The following is a 21,136-nucleotide window of genomic DNA, read 5'->3' as shown; positions in this document are numbered from 1 at the left end:
CTCTTTCTTACTCTCTGTCGCACGCACACACACTCACACATTCATATTCACATGAATTGTTCATTGCCAATATTTTAATTCTTCAGTAACTGATACATTCCTTTGTCATGCATGTGAGAATGTTTTTCATCTGTCAATCGACTGATAGAGATTCTTAAAAATGAGTGTCTCTCACATCTGGACTGGATTTCCTACAGCTAGCCAACACAAGATAACGTCAGGTCAAGTTGTTTCTAATCCAAAAGCCTGGACTTTATTAAAACATTGTTTGAAATGTATATTTAAGAATCTTGGTCCTGGAAAGCGGGCGTAACATGGGAACAAGTTATCTGCTGCTGTCACCTTCTGCCCAATGGGATTGGACTCTGAGGTGAAAGTGGACATATTTGAGACCCTGGCATGCACAAGGTATAAATGGATGACAGGCAATATTGTTTTAAATCTAAGTTTTACAGTTGCAAACTTTCTATAAAGACATTTGACATTATGGCATTCAGTTTAAGCTGTTTGGTTTTTCATTGAATCATATCCTGATGTTCATACTGAATGGACGTGTGCAGCGTGTTTGTCCCAGCTGTGGTTAATAGAAACCATGCATAATACACAAGTGGATGGACTAAATGCACAGAAATGTGTGACTGAGTGCATCGTTGTTGACCTTTTCTCTTCTCTGTACCAATATTTCCAGTAGGCTTTAGGCCAGAGGTCTCAAACTCGCGGCCCGCGGGACGATAGTTTGTGGCCCCCGCCTTAATATGAAAGTTTAATGTTAGTGCGGCCCGCGAGTGTGATGTGTATGGTACTTTACAGTGTTGTGTGCGGAGCTGAACGAACCTACCAATCACGGTGGGGTATATGGCTCTCGGGGGCGGGACATCGGCCGGGCTTGATGCAAGCAGAGAAACATTCCTCAGTGAGTGAAAGTTACAGCAGCGTTGCCATGGAGTGTTTTCTTCCGTGCCTGGCTGGCTGCCTCGTTTCTATTGGGCACATGCGGACATTTGTCCCAGCGCGCTGCGTTCACAACACTTCACTTCTTTTAAGTTGCTGCCCAGCGGGACATTATACGTATACATATATGTATATTAATGTATATAACCAGGGGTTAAATTGGGCCGGGGCTCTCCGGGCCTCGGCCCCGGCACATAAGCCTGCTCGTTTGTCCGAATGTGCCTTCTTGTAGTCTAAATATGTCACACAAAAATTGATGTAAGTGATGCTTTTGAAAACATGATATTTGAATGATGATGATACATGAATAAATGATTTTTTTTTTTAAATGGCATGTCTATTTTGTCTCGGCGAAGCTGAGATGAGAACAATCAGAACACGGCTACAACCCTCCCAGAACTGCAGATAATTCACCACCGCGGGTCAACTACATAACGCCAAAGTGTCTCCGTCGGTAGGATTAACAGATAAAATGCCTCTTCTCCTAAAGCTAAAAACCCCGTTCGCAGCGGTGGAAGCCCGGTGCTCGGAAGCTCCACCGGCCGCTACGAGTTCATGTCGCTGACCAAGCCGTGGAACCGGTCCTCGCTGTCGCATCTCCGCCAGCGGTAGGGCTCCGAGCCGGCCACGGCTCACCTCCGAGCATCGGAGAGCCCCACTCGGTGTGCGTGCGTGCGTGCGTGCGTGTGTGTGTGTGTGTGTGTGTGTGTGTGTGTAAGTAAAGAGAGAGAATGGGAGAAGAAGTTGGTGTGAGGTAGATCTGGTCACCACAGACCCAAATCTTCTCAGCTGTTGCTGCTGTCATGCTGCATGTCTGTCTCTTCATGTGGCACATTATGTTTGGCCCATTGTGGGTCACTTCTTATCATAACAAGGTAATACAATGTGTAATCAAGTGATGACTGATTAACAGTAATGTAAATGCTAAATGCCCTACTGCTGATACTACAACAATGCAGAGTATAGGTTCTTAACCTTGCAGTTTTGCACATATCATGTAAGACTCAATTTCTCCATTTCTTTGCACAAAACTCTCCAGAAACTGCCATTTAACGGTTTTTTTTTCAATTTTTTTTCCCAGGGGGATATACCCCCGAACCCCCCTAGAATAGGCTATATATATATAGTTATACATACACGTCAATGGCACTTAGAGAGTTAATATGAGGTCTCTCTCTGACAAAGTAAATCAAAGTGATGCATATACGCGGCGGGATAAAAGAATATAAATAATAAAAATAAAGAGATTTGAGAAGATTGGAATTTTTTTAACAAAGCTTTTCTTGTGGAAAACCTGATGCGGCCCAGCCTCACCCAGACTCTGCTTCCAGCGGCCCCCAGGTAAATTGAGTTTGAGACCCCTGCTTTAGGCTGTTAAAATTAATAACATTGGAATGACAACTTTCTTTCTTATCCAGAATAATGAAGGTGAGTGGTGAAGGAAGGTATTCAGATCCTTTACTTGACTAAAAGTCCTGCATTGAAAATGTTACTTAAGTACATTATAAATAAAATCTATTTATCAAAAAGTAAAAGTACTCAATGCAGGAAGTTGGCCCCTGTGAGTGTTATGGTGTTAAATAAAAATCATATTATTGGATTATTCATTCACATGACATATGAATTAAGAACAACATATTTTATGAATTCTGTTTGTATGTAAAATCGTAATATCCAAAGTCATTAAAATATAGCAAACTAAATGTAGTAGAGTAAAAAGTACAGTATTTCTGTCTGTATTGTAGTTAAGTATTATAAATTGGCATTAAAATGAAAATCTCTAAAGGATTATTCTGTTTGCACTACCTCCTGTTATGGGAACCAAAACTTACCTTTACTTTATTATCCTGCAAACTGTGTCGTCTTCTCTATGGCGACGGTTTAAGTGTCCGTGCTGAGTGTAACATTCACCCAATGAACAAAAGAAATAAACAAATCTCATTTAAAAGTAAGCCAATGTCAACGCTGATGAACACTGTGTACACTACCTTTTCAATCTTTCTGGCAGATTAAGACTTCTACTTTAGTGGCTGCAGGTACAGACGTAAGTAGCATATAAATGGATGTGGACTGAGAGAGAGCGTACCATTTGACTGAACAGTTAGGAGAAATTAAATTTTCATCATCTTTGCAGGATTTGTTTCTGTTTTCTGTCATAACAAAAATGTTTTTTTTAATATTAGTATGTTACGAAAGACACTTAGGCACTGTATTTAAATCTTCACAATCACATAAATCACATAATGTTGACATTAAATAAATAATAGTAGCCTACTTAGATCTTGGATGTAGTAAAAGTAGTGACTAACCACGTATTGTGCAATACAATTGAGTATGTTTTCAACTGGTATCTCAACACTTCTTTTTTTGCAGGAGCTGTAATAACACAGCTGTCAGGGTCAGTAGATGTGATTATTTTCACACAGAGAAAAAAAAAGCCTCTTAATGGATTTTCATCAATTTACTGCCACCTAGTGACATTTTAAAGAAATATCTCAGAATACAAAATAATTCTATACTTTTACAACTACTATACTGTAATAGACATCTATGAAGAATTTAATGTACACACGCTTTATATGCTTTGTTGTCACATGTTTATTTTAAAACCTATCATAAATATATGAATATGTTAAAACGTTTTTGTAATGTGCCAGCTGTCTTTAGTAAGAAATACCAATGTATGCATCCGCAAATTGGGTTTATAAAAATTGCTCTAGAACACAAACTTTAAAAAAAAAACTTTGCTGGTGCATTTGTTGTTAAATTATTAAACTTTATATTAATATTTAAAAATTGTATATCAGTATCTCAAAATGGACTCATGAAAACAAAATATGTTTGAGATTCTTCTTTATTGTTTATGGCAGTAAGCTACAATATAACCATTCATAACAGTGTAACTATCACACCATTATCACAAAAGTTAGGAAGTTTCTTCTCTGATCCATACTTTCCTATTAATTGTTGTTGTCATAAAATATGTTCAGTATGTACAGATTGTAAAGCTATCTTTAAGACTAAGGTCTAGTCAGGTATTAAAACAAGTCATAATAGGCTACTCTCTGTGATAAGCAAAGGCAACTGGACTTGCTCGAAATTCTTGAAGATGTCTCACCTCTCATCCAAACTGCTTCTTTAGTTCAAGTTATAATAAGTTTTATAAATACACTGGAAAAAAATAGAGTCTGATATGAATAACTTGACATATATTTTTTGGTCAAAATAATTTAGGAATTAAAAGAATTTTACAACATTTCCACGTCTTTCCTCCATATTTGATAACAGACTGATTGTCCAGTCCAGCAGAGAAAAACTGACAAATAATTTAGATCATGAACGCCCCTTTTTGTCAGCAGGCCTCCTCTGTCTATGGCAGGGGTCTCAAACTCAATTTACCTGGGGGCCGCTGGAGGCAGAGTCTGGGTGAGGCTGGGCCGCATCAGGTTTTCCACAAGAAAAGCTTTGTTAAAAAAATTCCAATCTTCTCAAATCTCTTTATTTTTATTATTTATATTCTTTTATCCCGCCGTGTACATGCATCACTTTGATTTACTTTGTCAGAGAGAGACATCATATTAACTCTCTAAGTGCCATTGACGTGTATGTATAACTATAAATATATAGCCTATTCCAGGGGGGTCCGGGGGTATACTAGCCTCGTGAGACCGTCCTGATCTCGCGAGCTCCAGTTTTCCACTCGCAGATAAGTCTGGCATCTTGAGGCCAAGGGGGTAAGCTTCGCTTCAGAACTCGAGCCATCATGGCGCCATTTTGTTGCTAACTGGCCATCACCTCCTGTTAGCATTCCGCTGACCGCCATTTTTTTTTTACGTCACTTGACTGCGAATAACTTTACATCTGAAGCGTTTAAAGACTCTATTTGTCCGTTGTTTAGTTCCAAAGAAACACGACAATGTATAAAAGGCTTCATTACCTTGTACCTCAAGTTATGGCTCCGTAGCAGACGTTTTTGTAAAAATAAGCTAACGATTGTGTCATAACCAAGTGACTTACTGTCTCATAGTAGAGGAATTACCGTATAGTACAGGAGAAGCTCGCAGGCAGTTTAGACTTACATGAGATGTTTAGGTTTAATTACTAATGTTAACTAGCATGTTAGTGATCAATAATTAGCCTGTGCCCATGTTATCTCCTTACATACACCTACAGTCTCCGTATCTGTAAGATTGGGAATGATTGAGATTTCTCTTGCCACAGCTACCAGAAGACTTACAACTTTCAGACACGTTGCTCACGTCACATTCTCTCAGTTGGAGGCTGCGCAGTAAAGCTGGCCATCACCGGAAAAGTGCTTCTAATAGCCTTCACTGGTCTCCGTCCAGAGCAACGGGGTCTATTGGTCCATTATATACTGTCTATGCTTGAGGCAGAGAAAATTTGGAGCCGTTAGCCAAACGACCGGGCCAATCAGCGTTGGTTTTGAGGTGGGTTAGGTGGTGATAGACAGATGGTATATCCAATCAGCTAACCAGTATTATCAGCCAGCGGTAGCCCTAATTCTGTTAGCCGTTCGCTAATGTTTTTTTTTCTCTTGGATCCTTCTTTTGGAATATGGTCCGGGAACCTGAAATGGTGCCTTTTATTCCTAAATTCTCGTTACACAAACGGCAAATATCCTTTACCGACATGTTGCTTGCATGCTGAGTTTACGAGCTATGCTTTGCCTGCAGCAGCAGGGGCGGGCTTGTGGTTGTATTTTCATAGGCTTCGTGGATCTGATTGGTTGATTTGGCCCGTCTATCACCAACATAGGTGATAGACAGATGGTTCATCCAATCAAATAACCAGTATTCCGCCCCTTCCCAAAAGTTCTCCAACGGAAAGTTCCCAGATGGATATGCTGAGCAAATGCGAAGCAATCGATCTGGCGGAGTCAGGTTAGGGGTATACCCCCCCGGGAAAAAAAATTGAAAAATAAACCGTTAAATGGCAGTTTCTGGAGAGTTTTGTGCAAAGAAATGGAGAAATTGAGTCTTACATGATATGTGCAAAACTGCAAGGTTAAGAGCCTATACTCTGCATTGTTGTAGTATCAGCAGTAGGGCATTTAGCATTTACATTACTGTTAATCAGTCATCACTTGATTACACATTGTATTACCTTGTTATGATAAGAAGTGACCCACAATGGGCCAAACATAATGTGCCACATGAAGAGACAGACATGCAGCATGACAGCAGCAACAGCTGAGAAGATTTGGGTCTGTGGTGACCAGATCTACCTCACACCAACTTCTTCTCCCATTCTCTCTCTTTACTTACACACACACACACGCACGCGCACGCACGCACACCGAGTGGGGCTCTACGATGCTCGGAGGTGAGCCGTGGCCGGCTCGGAGCCCTACCGCTGGCGGAGATGCGACAGCGAGGACCGGTTCCACGGCTTGGTCAGCGACATGAACTTGTAGCGGCCGGTGGAGCTTCCGAGCACCGGGCTTCCACCGCTGCGAACGGGGTTTTTAGCTTTAGGAGAAGAGGCATTTTATCTGTTAATCCTACCGACGGAGACACTTTGGCGTTATGTAGTTGACCCGCGGTGGTGAATTATCTGCAGTTCTGGGAGGGTTGTTGCCGTGTTCTGATTGTTCTCATCTCAGCTTCGCCGAGACAAAATAGACATGCCATTTAAAAAAAAAGCATTTATTCATGTATCATCATCATTCAAATATCATGTTTTCAAAAGCATCACTTACATCAATTTTTGTGTGACATATTTAGACTACAAGAAGGCACATCCGGACAAACGAGCAGGCTTGTGCCGGGGCCGAGGCCCGGAGAGCCCCGGCCCAATTTAACCCCTGGTTATATACATTAATATACATATATGTATACGTATAATGTCCCGCTGGGCAGCAACTTAAAAGAAGTGAAGTGTTGTGAACGCAGCGCGCTGGGACAAATGTCCGCATGTGCCCAATAGAAACGAGGCAGCCAGCCAGGCACGGAAGAAAACACTCCATGGCAACGCTGCTGTAACTTTCACTCACTGAGGAATGTTTCTCTGCTTGCATCAAGCCCGGCCGATGTCCCGCCCCCGAGAGCCACATACCCCACCGTGATTGGTAGGTTCGTTCAGCTCCGCACACAACACAGTAAAGTACCCTGTGTTACACATCACACTCGCGGGCCGCACTAACATTAAACTTTCATATAAAGGCGGGGGCCACAAACTATCGTCCCGCGGGCCGCAATTGGCTCGCGGGCCACGAGTTTGAAACCCCTGGTCTATGGTCTCTGGTTATACTCATGATGCAGTCTTGGCACAGTGAGCAGTACAGTACTGTTTCTTGTCCTGCAGGCTGTAAACAGTATAGGATATTTGACAGTAGGCCTACGTCAGCTGCTCTCCGTCCCGTGCGTCGGTACGTAGTCACTAAGCCCCGCCCCGGCCTGGCTCTCACGCACCAGTTACGTCTGACCGTAAAAAATAGAAACTTCCAAGATGGCCGAGGCCGTAGACTCCATGCATTTCGCAGCAAACAGCAAAACAAATTCCCCTAAACCCCTGATAGCTAAACGGCCGCCGGAAAGCCGACCTCAGTCTTCCAGCGACATTTACCCACCGCCCCCTAAGAAGGTCCGGGTGGAGGAAAAGGGCCTGAAGCACAGGAAACTGAACGGAGAGGTGTGCGCAGGGGAAAAACACAACGGGAAGCAGAGTTGTGGGAGCCCAGCGAAATGGAGTTTCGGCCCGGCCAAGGCGAGCCACTCCACCGCCGTCGCGGTGCCAGTTACTCCCGCTCGAAAAATCTTCAAAATCAGCAACTTCCTTGCCTCGCCTCACAAAGTGAAAAAGGCGAAGGAGAAACGGCACAAGGAAAAGGAAAAAATCAGTGAAGCGCAGCGAAGCTCGGTCGTTGGTGTGGAGAGAGTGAACCCAGCTAGCTGCCATACAAAGACCGAGAACGGCGACGTGAAAATGCTACAGAGGGGTAGGACAACACAGCCAGCCTGCTTACTACAGGACTCTATTATACCACTTTGTATGCAAATTAAAAACTGCATGTGAAGCAATACTGTAATACAGTCATTCATTAAATTATTACATAATATTCTCTATCACAGGCCCCAGTATTTATTAGGCCCAGATGGCGATATACACGTGGAAATGTTTGTTCGTCAGTTATGTTCCTCAGCAAGGATTTAGCAGCATTTCACCTCACTCTGTCTCCTATTCTGCTCTTCTCAGATCACCATGTAAAGGAGAAAGACCGAGAGAAGAAGAAGGAAAAGAGTAAAGAGTGGGAAAATCACAAATTGCCACCTGTACATGACATTGCAAGAGAAAACGGAGAAGTGATTTCTCCACAGAAAGGTAGGGATGACATATAACGTTGGTCAGTTGGGATTTCTTTTATTATTTTGGGATAACTTGTAATTATGTTACAGCGATAGAGGTATGGCTGAGGTCCTTTGCTTAAGTAACCTCTAATGGTACAACATGAGTCCAATATGATTATATATCTTATTTATAACAATATGGCAGAAATGTGAATGAAATATATCTATACATTTATAGTTCATGCAAATTACAAACACTAGCCATACATTAATGTACAGTTACATTACAACCTATAGTTAAACAAATGTCCTTTTATGCAAAGTTTTCAAAGTTCAGGTATTCTAAAGTATATAAAATTGTTACTTCCCCACCTCAGCTACATATTATAGGCCTCACATGATGTACAGCATTGTACTTACTGTAAAACTGTCTTATCCTCCATTATAGAGTCTAAGGATAAGCCCAAAGCTGGTTCTGAGGAAGACCTCCTGCTGAAGAAACTCAAGAAGAAGAAGAAAAAGAAGCATAAAGATGGCGAGCGAGTGAAGGAGAGGCACAGCCGGCCAAAAATGTATCATCGCTCATGCCAGACAGTGTGTTCAGGAGTGTCTCTGGGTCCGCCTGAGTTCCTCAGTCGAATTAATGGGAACAACAGCATTAACAGCAGCAGTCTACTTCACACCACCGCAGCACCACAACAACACTACCAGGATCCTCCTGGTGTTGCCGCTACCTCTGCCTCCATCTCCTCTATGGTCAGAGACAGGATTGGCTACAGCTCCCCGCTCCACTGCACCCCAGTGCCAGGCCTGTCAGGTCTGGAATTTGGCCATCTGATCCACATCGAGCAGCAGGCCAACGGAGGGGCGTCTGTGGCACATGCCTACACCGAGCAGCTCTCCTGTCTGTCTCCAGCTGAGATGCAGCGTTTTGCCCAGGAGTTTGTGACTCTATCGTTCAGCGAGGACGAGGCCCAGGCTGCAGGTTTTGTGATGGGAATCGTCCATGGAGCGGCATCCTACCTCCCAGACTTCCTGGACTACTTCTCCTACAAGTTCCCCAATGCGCCAGTAAAGATGGAGGTGCTCGGGAAGAAAGACATAGAGACGACAACCATGGTCAACTTCCACTCTCAGGTAAGATTACTGTATTCCTTTTCCTCTCTTTAATAGGCAACATAGTTTGAAGGCTATGTTTGTAAAAAGAGGCTGAACTGTCTTTGATACTGCAAGTGTCAGTTTGTAAGGGTAACAGCAAGCTGAAACAACACATCAACTGTTTTTTGTGTGTGTTTTCAAGTTATCTGTGTGTCAGTCTCTGTCTAGGCTGTTGATGGATAGAGTTTTTCACTCTGCCTTTAACCAACTTTATTCTAGGTGTGTAACAATACATAGATCTGTATGGAAATATTGATTCAATGATCAACGATCCAATATCATCGATACAAAGTGAAAATATCGATTAAAATAAAAAAGTGTTTATTTTTTTATCAGATAGAAAGCAAAGGGGGGGATGAGAGGGGATGACACACAGCAAAGGGCCAGGGGTTCATATCTTCTTCAAGATACAGCTAGGCCTATATTTTAAAATTCCCACTTTATAGTTATTCTTTTTATTTAAAATAGTTTGTTTTTCCATTTAAATGGCTGATAGACCTCAGTAATAAAATTGTCAAATACATACATATTTTAGTTGCTTTTCGTGAGTTGATATAAATTAAGCTATTTGTGTTTTAATGGGCATACGATATTGTCTCATATTGATCGCAGGCCATTGAATTGAATCAAATTTGTGTCGTGGCAGACTTTGTGATATCAGCAAATATCATATCGTTGTCCAAAGAATCAATACAATATTGTATCCTGATAAAAACGTGTGATTTACTCTCCTACTTTACTCCTGTGTTCAAAGTGTTCAACATCCAGGTTGTCTTGTGAAGCAGGAAGCCCTAATGATGTGTGTCATGTTTGTCACATAACAATAGTTTCTAACTACTCCTCTGTTGTAGTGCTCGATAGGGATTATAGTAGTCTACGTATATCCACGACCTTCCACTTCCGGGGTTGCTCTGGTGCCACCGGAAACTCAGCCGTATGTCCCTCATTTTCGACTGGATATCTGTCACCTTACGCTTTCTTGTGTCAGAATTTTAACTTCCAGTTGATGGAGGAAGGCCTGGGAATGCGAGACTAGGATTATAGCACCTTCAGTTGGAGTTGTGCTTTCAGGTTAGCCTCTGAAGAAAGTTCAATGAGTTCAAAAAAGTAATTCTATGCTTCATAAGGGTAACGGCAACTAGGTCTGCATTGGGCATTACTGTCTCATAATAGGTGTGGTTTGGTTTGTGTTGTTATTATCTCTTTATTTCTCTACCAGTTCCTGAAAATGGTGAGAGATAATCTTGAGGGTGTTACCTTCGCTTTGGTTGTGTTTTGATTGTTTAGTTTACTTTTGTAGTGAATAGATTTTTTTTTTTTTTTTTTTTTTTTAAGATTATTGGGCATTTTAGGCCTTTTTATTTATATAGACCAGCTGAAGAAATGAAAGGGGATAGAGAGGGGGGGAATGACATGCAGCAAAGGGCCGCCGGTCGGAGTCGAACCCGCTGCCGCTGCGTCAAGGCGTAAACCACTGTACTGTATATGGGTGCCTGCTCTACCAGGTGAGCTACCCAGGCACCCACCAATCTAAAATACTATATCTAATCTAAAAACCTGTGGTATGAGTTAATTTGACAGGATAAAAATAGGGCTTTGCCAGCAATACCAGTGATGACTGCTCTATCTGAGATAAATGTTTTATAAAGCATTTGTCTTTCTTTGTGGAAAGGACTTTTCATAAAATAGCCCGAGAGCTGTTATCAGAAACCTGCAGTTTTATTTTTTGATTCAAACTTTCTTCGAGAGGCCTTTGTCGTGGCTCAAAAACTTAATCCAAAGAGAAGTTTAGTCTCATTTTGAACCGGATCATCTGCAGATTAATTCCATACCCGATATGTTATGATCTACTAAAGTAAGACATGATAAGAGTAAAATAAATCCCTATTTTTGTGTCTTCGCTGCCATTTTGACTGTACGTGAACCAGGAGGGGCAATTGAGTGAGATTCAACTCTTCTTAGTTTAGGACGGGAGAGGGAGACACCTGGCGGAGATCGGCACTTTAATGAGTGCACTTTTCTAATTTGAACATTTTTTTTTTTTTTTTCAGAAATTGAGAGAATCTGTTTAGGTCAGGAAAACTTAAAATGTTCCCAAGGTCTCCCTCTTGATCCTACTGATACTCCCGAGTGCTTTGTAATCAGATATTGCTTCAGCTTGTCTGGCACCATGAGTTACTCCGCTACCAACGTAAAGCAGATGGTGCATTTCATCCTGTTGCTGTTCCCAATAAAACCAAACTCGATACGACTGTCAGCATATTTTCTTAATTTATCCAATTTGAGCGTAACGTCACTTGATGCTACGGACAGTGTTGAGATGGTTAAGGAGCAGTGTTTAGTGCCCCTTAAGTTATGACTGAGTGGTTCATGGTTGTATTTGCTGTTAGACTGTAATGTGTCAGAATCAAGACAGTTTCTACTGGCTCTAAGCTTAGTCCTACATGTGGAGGTAAATTGATACAGGATTACATGTATTATATTGCATAGCTTGGCTCAAGAGCTGGAAATATGCTCTTAATAACACGCGCAGTTTTCTCAGTGTTTTGTAACTGCGGGCTGTGTGTCACAGACCCCGGGGGTCTTTATTTCTCACTTTGAGAGTCACAGTTTTCAATCATCCCAAATGACATTGCATGATGCTGCAGCATATTTAGTTTTTCTTTTTAAACAATTGTTATTGTAGTGTTCACACAAAGTCAAGTACACTTTCTGAGAGAAGAAATTAATAAAAGGTAAAATAGAGAAAAAGGGTACAATTTCTTCTGCTGGATTAGGGTCAACTGTTTGGGTTCTGGAGGTCTGGTGATGGTGACTGGTGGGAACGCAATGTGTTAGGTGTCCATGCTCCTTTGTCTTCTTGTCAACCTGTCCTGGCGCAGGTTAAATGTATAGTTAGGCTCGTGTTTCTACTGGAAAATAAATCATCTAACAAAGAATAAGTAAGAGAGGACATTGTACCTCTGCAGAGAGTAGAACTGAGCTAAGATCTAGTCGATCCTTTGGAAGTTACCAACACATGAAATATGGATGTTCAAACTTTTATTCATCTGTAAAAAAAGACTTTCTTCCACACTTATTTGACCTATGCTAACATTAAGATTTGGAAGTCTTCTAAGAAGTTGTTTAACTCTGCTCTAAAGAGACAGATTTTTTCTGTTTTCTATGTTAACAAATTGGCAGTAGTTAAATAAACACTTACAGTGCCACATCAATTCAGTCAGCATCTGGTGTCATTACCTATCATTCTATCAGTCCAACATTAACTGCTACTCCCACTGTTGATATTGCACCTCCTACTTGATGTGTGATCTGTGATGCTCCCCTCAATATACAAGTCATACTCTTCATACTCATCATACACACTTTTTTGCTTGGAATTCGTAACATTTGTTACATGGTAACATTTGTTACATGGTAACATTAATGTTCCTTCTGTATAAATAAATTACATTTAAAAAGCCAATAGCTTATGAAAAAAATACCTGACTTATGCTTTTGTGTTGCCTGCAGGGAGATAAAACCTTGGTCCTGATGGAAGCAACTTTAGACTCAGTGTAATGGGTGCTGGGAGTTCAGTAAGATGCCCCTAACTATCTGTGTCTAATATCACATATACGGTTTATATTTATTGTATATTTTGTGTACATACATATCATGTAGGCTATATTTTATATGTAAACTTTAGCATCTTTTGCACTACAATTTCCATCAGGATGAATAAAGTTATGTCTCATTTAATACAATGTAACAGGTGTATGCAGGTGGTGGGCACATTATCAAATGCCTTACCAGCAGAGCCTTGATTTCTGATGAGGGACTCCTGAGAACCTAAAGTCTGATTTTGTTAGTCAGTCTGGTTGTCTAGATTTGATAGCGTAATCCACAGTGCTTGACATTTTCCATTGGTTTTTCATTAACAGTCTTTCAATTGCCTTTTTATTTGTTGTGTGTTGACATCTGCCTGTCTTAATGACGGCCGAGTTCCACCAAAGATGTACATTTTTGTTTTTAAGGTCTTGTTAGTGTTGACTACCAAGCAGATGCTGATGGTAATCTTAATGTGTGCTTTATTAAAAGCAGGTGCATTGGAAAGGTCACACCATGTATGCTAAGAACACCGACCATGCTAGCCTCAATTGTCAGACAAACATGTTCGTGCATATGATGTTTAAAAAGGGTTTAGTTTTAGACCTCAGAGTGGGATATTTTGATACCTACTGGGTGAGGGTCTGATCTGTCTTCTCAATGGTTTCTTTGCAGGTGAAGCGGACATATTCCCACGGAACGTACCGTGCCGGGGCCATGCGGCAGGTCAGTCTGGTCGGTGCTGTGGACGAAGAGGTTGGAGACTACTTCCCCGAGTTCATCAGCATGTTGGAGGAATCTCCCTTTCTGGAGGTTAGTGTGTTAATGTCTGCATGTGTACACACCCCTACTGCCAGTGGACGTGTGAACGGCTTTCTCATTTCCCTGTACATCGCTACAAGTCATTGTGTGACACGGACGTTTCTCACCCTGTGTTTATGCAGCGGACTCTGCCCTGGGGAACGTTTTCCAGTCTGCGGCTGCAGAGTCCCACTGAGAGCGACGACGGCCCCATTATGTGGGTCAGACCGGGAGAACAGATGATTCCTATGGCAGACATGCCAAAATCACCCTTCAAAAGGAAAAGGTGGGTTGACATATTGAGTCTGTAAGTGTTCGCCAGTGCACAGCTCAGTGTCTCTCACCAGCATTTTTATTTTCAAAAGAAGTGAAGTAAAGCTGAGGTAGCAAAACAAATAAAATACTTTCAGCTTATCTCTCAACTACATATGCCATGTACAGGTACTTAACCTTGCCTTGAACATATCCTGACTGTTGTGAATAAATGTATTTCAGGTCCACCAATGAGATAAAGAACCTGCAGTATCTACCCAGAGCCAGTGAGCCCAGGGAGATGCTGTTTGAGGACCGGACGAGAGCCCACGCAGACCACATCGGTCAGGGGTTCGAGAGACAAACTACTGCTGCTGTAGGTGTGCTGAAGGCTGTGCGCTGCGGAGAGGAGTGAGTACACAGTGACATCTTTTTACCTTATCTCACACGCATACAATCTTGCATAGAATACAAACCTCAGTTCAGTAAACAGGCCTTTTTGCGTATTGCCTTACAGGAGTGACGCTCCTGCCCGGATCACCAAAGACGTTGTGTGTTTCCACGCTGGAGATTTCCCAGATGTGGTCATGAGGCTGCAGCTGGACCTCCACGAACCTCCACTGTCTCAGGTGGGTCAGAGGTATTATTCGTACCTAGTATGATACAGTACTATCAACAGTTTTGTATCCCTCCGTGCCAGCAGAAGCCGTGGCTGGAGGCATTATGTTTTCGGGTTGTCCATACATCCGTCCGTTCCATTCTTGTGAACGCCATATGTCAGGACCCCCCTGCACAAACATCCAGTTTAACTGAAGGGTGAACTAATTAGAATTTGGTCAAAGTCACTGTGACCTCTTGTCTGTCCCATTCTCGTGAACGTGATTTCTCTGGAACGCCAAAAACGAAAAAACAAACAAAACACATTTAGCCAAAACTCAAGAATTCCTATGCTAATGAAAAACAAAATTTCACACAAATGTCTAAAAGGATTAAATGATGACGTGATGACATTTTATATCCAAAAGTCAATAAATAAATAAAAACATTGATTTACACATCACACAACTATTTAGCAACAGTTAGTAACCGTTGAAAATAGGGTCAAGGTTTGCGTTACTTTGGCATTAACATTGTATGCGTAGCGGACCGTTAGCGTTGTGTCGCGAAATGTATGTTTTAACTGGCTACACCAGCTTGCGCACACACGGCGTAGGATTGTGTGAGTCACAGAATCCAAGTCACAGGCGAGACGGATAGCTTTGGGATAGTTGGTATTTGTTCAGTTTTCTGGAGCTGGCACAGCGCTGTGAAAACGTCCATTTACTGTCAGTGTTTATCAGAGGACAGATAAACATAACTTTTATTAAATTGCTTCAAAGTCTTCACTACCAATATGAGTCTGGACAGGCATAAATCTAAACTGCAACTTGACTGACTGGCGAAGGCATACGTCTGCAAGGCAGTTCTGTTTTTGTTTTTTTTCTGCTTGTGTGAGCAAATGTATCAAACATGGTAGAGAATTTAGCCACTAAAGAGACATGCAGTATATTCCCTTCAAGAGACCAAAGGACAGAACTAGGATGAATATTGTATTTACATTTGCCAGGTGGCCAGAAACACAACTCCAAATGAATGATAATGTTGCTTTGGGTGTGTAAATAAGCGGTATTCTAACATTTTTACCATCTCAACTTTATAATGTTAAAAGTTGTGTGTATATTTTGTTTTACTGTCCGTCAAGTCATGCAGCTTTAAGTGCAAAAGAAAACCCAGAGCTTTTCTTGGACCTTTTAACATGCCACGTTGTCTCTTGGTAATCAATTTAGAGTAGAGGAATTTCCAGTATAATACTGTTGGCCTGTGCAATATATGATCAGACTCAGTTGTTTTCTTTCTGCCATGCAAGAATAAAAATATTTGCTCACGTTATTGAGGGATTACTGAATCTCATGTGTTCCTGTCACTGCCTCCACAGTGTGTACAGTGGATCGATGATGCCAAACTGAACCAGCTAAGGAGGGAGGGGATCCGATACGCCCGAATCCAACTCTACCACGACGACATCTACTTCATTCCCAGAGGAGTTGTCCACCAGTTCAAAACTGTGTCTGCTGTCTGCAGTCTGGCCTGGCACATCCGACTCAAACAGTATCACCAACACGAAGAGGAGGAGGAGGAGGAGGAGGAGGAAGTGGTGCAGGAAGAGGAGAAGTGTGCACCTAGAAAAGTAACACTTCTTATCAAAGAAGAGGAGGAAGACGAGGAGGTTGAGGGGAAGGAGTGTGAGCCTGCTGTACAGACAGTGAAAAAGCTGGACGATGAGGACAATGAAGGAGGGGAGGGGCCAACCTCAAAAACTCCGACACAGATTTTCAAGGAGGAAGCACAGGAGAACGGAGCCGAGATGAAGGAGTTGTCAACGACACAGTCTCTACCTTTCGTCAAGAAGGAGAGAGATGAAGGTGTACTCACTCACACGCTAATGGAGCCCAAAGCTGAAGAAGATGAGAAAGAGGAAGGTAAGGTAGGGGGAGATGGAGGTGCAAACACATGCCAGACACTGCAGAAGGGCCATAATGAGGGTGGAGTGGACAGTGCATCCTTAAAGTCACTACGGCAAGTTAGGAAGGAGAATGATGTGGAGGAAGAGAGGCAGCAAAAGACAACTGTACCAGGTCAAGGTCTAAAAGAGAAAACTAAAGATAGTATAATGAGCACTTACAACACACCACAAATAAAAAAGGAAAAAGATAAAGGAAGAAGAGAAAAAGATGAAAAGGAGAGGGTTAAAGAGAAGGAGAAGAAAGACAAAGATAGGAGTAAAGAGAAGGAAAGGGATAAGAAGGATAGAGGCAAAGACAGGGATAGAGAGAAGGACAGGATGAAAGAGCAGGAGAAGGTTAAGGCCGAGGGAGGAAGAGAGGGTGGTACATCTATACAGCCATTGCCGCAGATAAGGAAAAAGGAGGACGAGGAGCGGACAAGAGAGGGCAGTAAAGCCTCTCAAACTCCCCTGCCTGCCCAGAGAGACGAGAAGTGGGCCAAGGAGTTGGACTCAAAGACCCAACCCCACGTTAAGAGAGAGAAGGAGCACGATAAAGACAGAGGAGGCACACAGGGAGTGTCGCACTTACGGCCAGACAAAGAGGAGACTCGAGACCCGTGTCATAAACACAAGTCTTCACACGGGAAGAAAGAGAAAAGCGGGCACAGGGAGGGCAAAGAGGGCAACGTGTCGAGTATGCAGGGGGTGCAGGCAAAGTCAGGGAGGGAAGACGGGAAGACTCCTAAACCTGCAAACATCCAGATTAAGAAAGATGTAAAGAAGGATAAAGACATCAACAGTAAAGAGGAGAGGAAGAAGCCTGCCTCTGGTCCTGCGCCACCAGAATACAAACCACCAAGGACGCTCATCACCTTTGACCTCTTTAAGCCGATGGAGGCTCACCAAACTCTTGCCCTTTCCTTCACAGAAAGTCGACCTAAAACCCACCATCACAGTGACTCTCGAGGCTCTTCCTCTAAGCCTGGATCTGACAGTCGGACAGTTGTGCCCTCTAAAGGTCTAAAAGTAAAGGACACGGTGCAGGGAAAACCTGCCACACCCCTACAGGACACTCGGCCACAGCAGCACCCGTTAAAACAGCCCTTAAAAACACACACACCCCACACACAGAAAGACTTCTTAATATGAATGTCTAGTCTTCTTTTTTTAACTGTACAACTTACGCCGAGGCTTTGTTAAAGTATTTGAAAATGCATCCTTCCTTCAGACATCAACTGGTCTTTCTAATTTGTAATCAATGAGCAGAGGGCATTCCATTTCTTTGCTGACACAGCCACATTACACCAGTGACGTAGTGAAAAGAGGATGCACTCCCCAAGTATTTTATCAGTGCCTAAGAATGTAAGCTAAGTAGCTCACTTCACGTTTGTTAGCGAATGTATGTAGGCTCTATATAAAATGTTTATGTGACCCATGTGTCAGTGCCTGTGCACTACTTAGCTTCCCTCTTAAAGCACCTATTTTAGGTACTGGACTAGCCAATCTGAAAACAACCATCCTTACTCCCTGCTATAGGAATTACCTACGTTCACTGTTTGGGACATTGCAGCAAGTTACCGAGCTCCTGCTGAAATCCTCTTTGCCATGTTGCTTTAATCTACAGGGTTTGTTGTTTATAACACTCCAAACTCTGAGCAAGTAGTTGTTTTCAGACTGGACGTTGTTTGACTCACACAGGGCTGTAAATGATACTGTATGTACCAAAACTGTACAGTATAGATGTTATTAGCACCAATGTGAGAAAATGTATACAGAAATTGCATATATTTTTTGTAAGACAAGTTTTATTTTCCATAGAACTTATTTATATCATTTACTGTCTGTTTTTATTTGGAACCAATGTATGTGAAAATGTTGATGTAAATACATTTTATTTCCTAAGATAAGACTTGGTAGTGTGATTTATACTCTGATCAGAACCTCTCAATAAATGGTTCAAAAATATTGACTTAGTGTCTCATGCATTTAATATCCTAAAACTTTCAGTATTTGTCTTTTTAGCTACTTAAGCGGCTTGAGTATAGAGATGACAATGCTGGTCTAACACTGTAAACGGTTGGATGGATTGTTATGAATTTTGGTGCCACAGTAGTTGGTATGTGGTTAGAGGAAGTTATGCATTTGCATTCAAATTGTCAGTGGCAGAGGGACATCCTGGGATGGGTACTGACAAATAACAGTGATTCCACAAATATAACATGTCTCATTGGCACACAGTGCATTCTAGTGCAGATTGGATAATTTCATACTGTCAATTCACAACTAGTTTCAGTGCCCCAATGATCCCCCCATTGGATATTACTGTGTTTGTGTGTACATATGTGGGATTTCGCTCTAAAAGGTGAAGCAAGTAACTGATTGTGGATCACAATGGCAGATCATGTGTGTCTCCGTTTGCTTAGCTCCATTTCTTAAACACAGTGGCAAGTAAGCTTAAGCAGGTAAGCTTATATCAAATAAAAATCGTATTATCCTCTAGCCCCGTTCACCATTAATGAAATCCTGTAGTCGAGCCAGAAGGCCAAAAAATAAATGCTGGATGTATTCTTAAAATGCCAAACTGTGGACTGGTGTATGTGAAATCTCCATTTTGAACAAAGATCCAATGGTATCACAGAGTGACAAACAATTAGCTCTTACTGTTGTGAGATTTCCGACTTTTTCTTTATGGAAAATTCCAATACCGATTCCTGATCCGATACTAGTGCTCTCCTCCCTTATAAACCTGTAAACCAAACTGTGTAGAACTTACTGGAACGCCGACTCAGTGAGTCTGCAACCTGCTGTGATTTAAATGCAACTTATAGCAGACGCAGTGAATGTTATGACACTGACAAAGAATCTATTTAATGTGGATCTGTCACGTCTGCCGCGATCCACTTAAGAAGATCAGTATGGGCCCTTGTGCCAATCAAGTGGATCAGATTGGTGCATCCCAAGCAAGAGATGCTTGAGCGTAAAAAGTTATTGTCCCCTATGTAGTCTTCTGGCTCATTCCCTTCTGTAATGGAAAACACTGTGCCCCAGCTCCACCAGCGCCCCACCCAGCAGCACCCACAGAGGGACACACACCACACTGACCCACATTTCAGTGAGTCTCTGCAGGCGGGAGCACAGTGTCAGACAGAATGCCAGCTTCAGCAGCAGGGCTGTCAGGTACCACAGCCTCCTCTTCAGGCTCTGCTCGCCATCCCTGGGGTCAAAGTCCGGCTTGCAGCGCCCCGCCATCTTCACTATCAGCATGAGGATGAGGATGGTGTCAAAGGTCCAGACAGGGAGGAAAATGATAAACCAGTTCCAGTGGATCTTAGAGTCCAGCTTGAGGACCAGCATGATGAGGAAGATCAGGGCGAAGATCCAGGATAGGAGCACTCGCTGGGCCAGGGACATCTTCATCTACAGAGGACTGGCACAGAGCCAGTGTCACCCCCACCCAGAGAGACTGAGGACTGCAGCCAAAGCGACACACACACGGAGGGATCTGATAACAAACCACAACCCAGCAGGCTCAATCTCATTCTGTGGTGGATGTTAACGTTAATGACATAAGAATGAAAATAAGAGTAACATTTGGTCACACTTTAAAGCTCCCTCCACTTAGCGTTCATGTTTTCACAAATGTGTATCTCTTTGGACTGGATAATCATTTAGCTGTTACTTCCACTTAGTTCAGACCTGATGCTACTGTATGTTGGCTAGCTAGCTAACTTGTAAACCCAAATAAAAATGTTGTTTAAAGAAAGATGTCTTACCAAGTTGACCAGGAGAGTCAAGCTGTTTGAAAGACCGACTCTTCACCAGCGAGAAAGATGCCAGCACTTTTAAACAAATTATGTAGTTTTAACCTCAACGCAGCTCGATTACAGCGAGAAGTACAGTGTAGTTAGCTTTTAGCTTTCCGCTCATAGACAGTATATAGTTTCCGCTACTTCCAGTTTTTGCTCCGCCATAGATATATATCTATGTTGCTCCGCAAGCAGTACTTCCTGGTTTTCCGGTACGCATTTTCAAAACAAAAGCATGGTTTTATCAGATGATATATTTTATTTTGATAGTTAACTGCAGGTCAGTAGCTATTATTGACGACATTATGGACGACACTGAGATGTTCATGTTAACCCCCAGTCTTTTTCTGGATTTCTTCCCCATGGCAACTGAGCTGAAAGCTCTTAAAGAAATCTAGTAAGTGGACCTTGAGTTAAGGAATTACTATTGCCACAGTCAAGAATGAATCTTAAAGCACAACCTGAAAGGGGTTACAAATATAAACCTACACATGCTGGTTATTTTTGGGTGATTTCAGTATTCTTAGACTTGGGATTTTTAAATATAGCTATAAAATATGAAAAGTCCTAATTACTTATGGTGTCTGGTCAAAGTTTTCTGGGGTGAAAGGTACATTGGGGGAATTTGGATTCAAGACCTCATATTTCTAAAGTCTGTGGCCCTGATTATAGGTGGCTTAATGGAGCTCGACAAAAACTAAATCCAGTTGCAACTGTAGATCCCCACT

At 42.2% G+C, this 21,136-nt stretch overlaps 2 protein-coding genes across 2 annotated transcripts; one reads left to right on the top strand and one right to left on the bottom strand.

Moving 5' to 3' along the window:
- Positions 1-7,367: 7,367 nt before the first annotated feature.
- On the top strand, positions 7,368-18,567 carry LOC114559950 (round spermatid basic protein 1-like). Its single transcript, XM_028585008.1, has 8 exons — positions 7,368-7,909; positions 8,167-8,292; positions 8,707-9,395; positions 13,680-13,817; positions 13,949-14,091; positions 14,301-14,468; positions 14,575-14,686; positions 16,033-18,567. The coding sequence occupies exons 1-8, from the start codon at positions 7,420-7,422 to the stop codon at positions 17,749-17,751; spliced, it is 3,585 nt and encodes a 1,194-aa protein (XP_028440809.1). The 5' UTR covers positions 7,368-7,419; the 3' UTR covers positions 17,752-18,567.
- Positions 18,568-18,669: 102 nt separating this feature from the next.
- On the bottom strand, positions 18,670-20,614 carry tmem60 (transmembrane protein 60). The gene is made up of 2 exons (XM_028585009.1): positions 20,376-20,614; positions 18,670-20,104 (listed from the first exon to the last, which is right to left on the bottom strand). The coding sequence occupies exon 2, from the start codon at positions 20,017-20,019 to the stop codon at positions 19,615-19,617; it is 405 nt and encodes a 134-aa protein (XP_028440810.1). The 5' UTR covers positions 20,020-20,104; positions 20,376-20,614; the 3' UTR covers positions 18,670-19,614.
- Positions 20,615-21,136: the final 522 nt, after the last annotated feature.

Source organism: Perca flavescens, chromosome 8 (assembly GCF_004354835.1).
Source record: "Perca flavescens isolate YP-PL-M2 chromosome 8, PFLA_1.0, whole genome shotgun sequence".
NCBI classification, from domain to species: Eukaryota; Metazoa; Chordata; class Actinopteri; order Perciformes; family Percidae; genus Perca; species Perca flavescens.
This window is presented reverse-complemented; position numbering and strand designations above follow the sequence as displayed.

What these genes read in the sequence shown, in the direction of transcription:
- LOC114559950 (XM_028585008.1), top strand. Translation starts at nt 7,420, where the DNA reads ATGGCCGAGGCCGTAGACTCCATGCATTTCGCAGCAAACAGCAAAACA. An exon ending in CGTGAAAATGCTACAGAGGG is followed by an intron (nt 7,910 to 8,166) that starts GTAGGACAACAC and finishes TGCTCTTCTCAG; the next exon opens with ATCACCATGTAAAGGAGAAA. An exon ending in AGGAATCTCCCTTTCTGGAG is followed by an intron (nt 13,818 to 13,948) that starts GTTAGTGTGTTA and finishes GTGTTTATGCAG; the next exon opens with CGGACTCTGCCCTGGGGAAC.
- tmem60 (XM_028585009.1), bottom strand. Translation starts at nt 20,019, where the DNA reads ATGAAGATGTCCCTGGCCCAGCGAGTGCTCCTATCCTGGATCTTCGCC.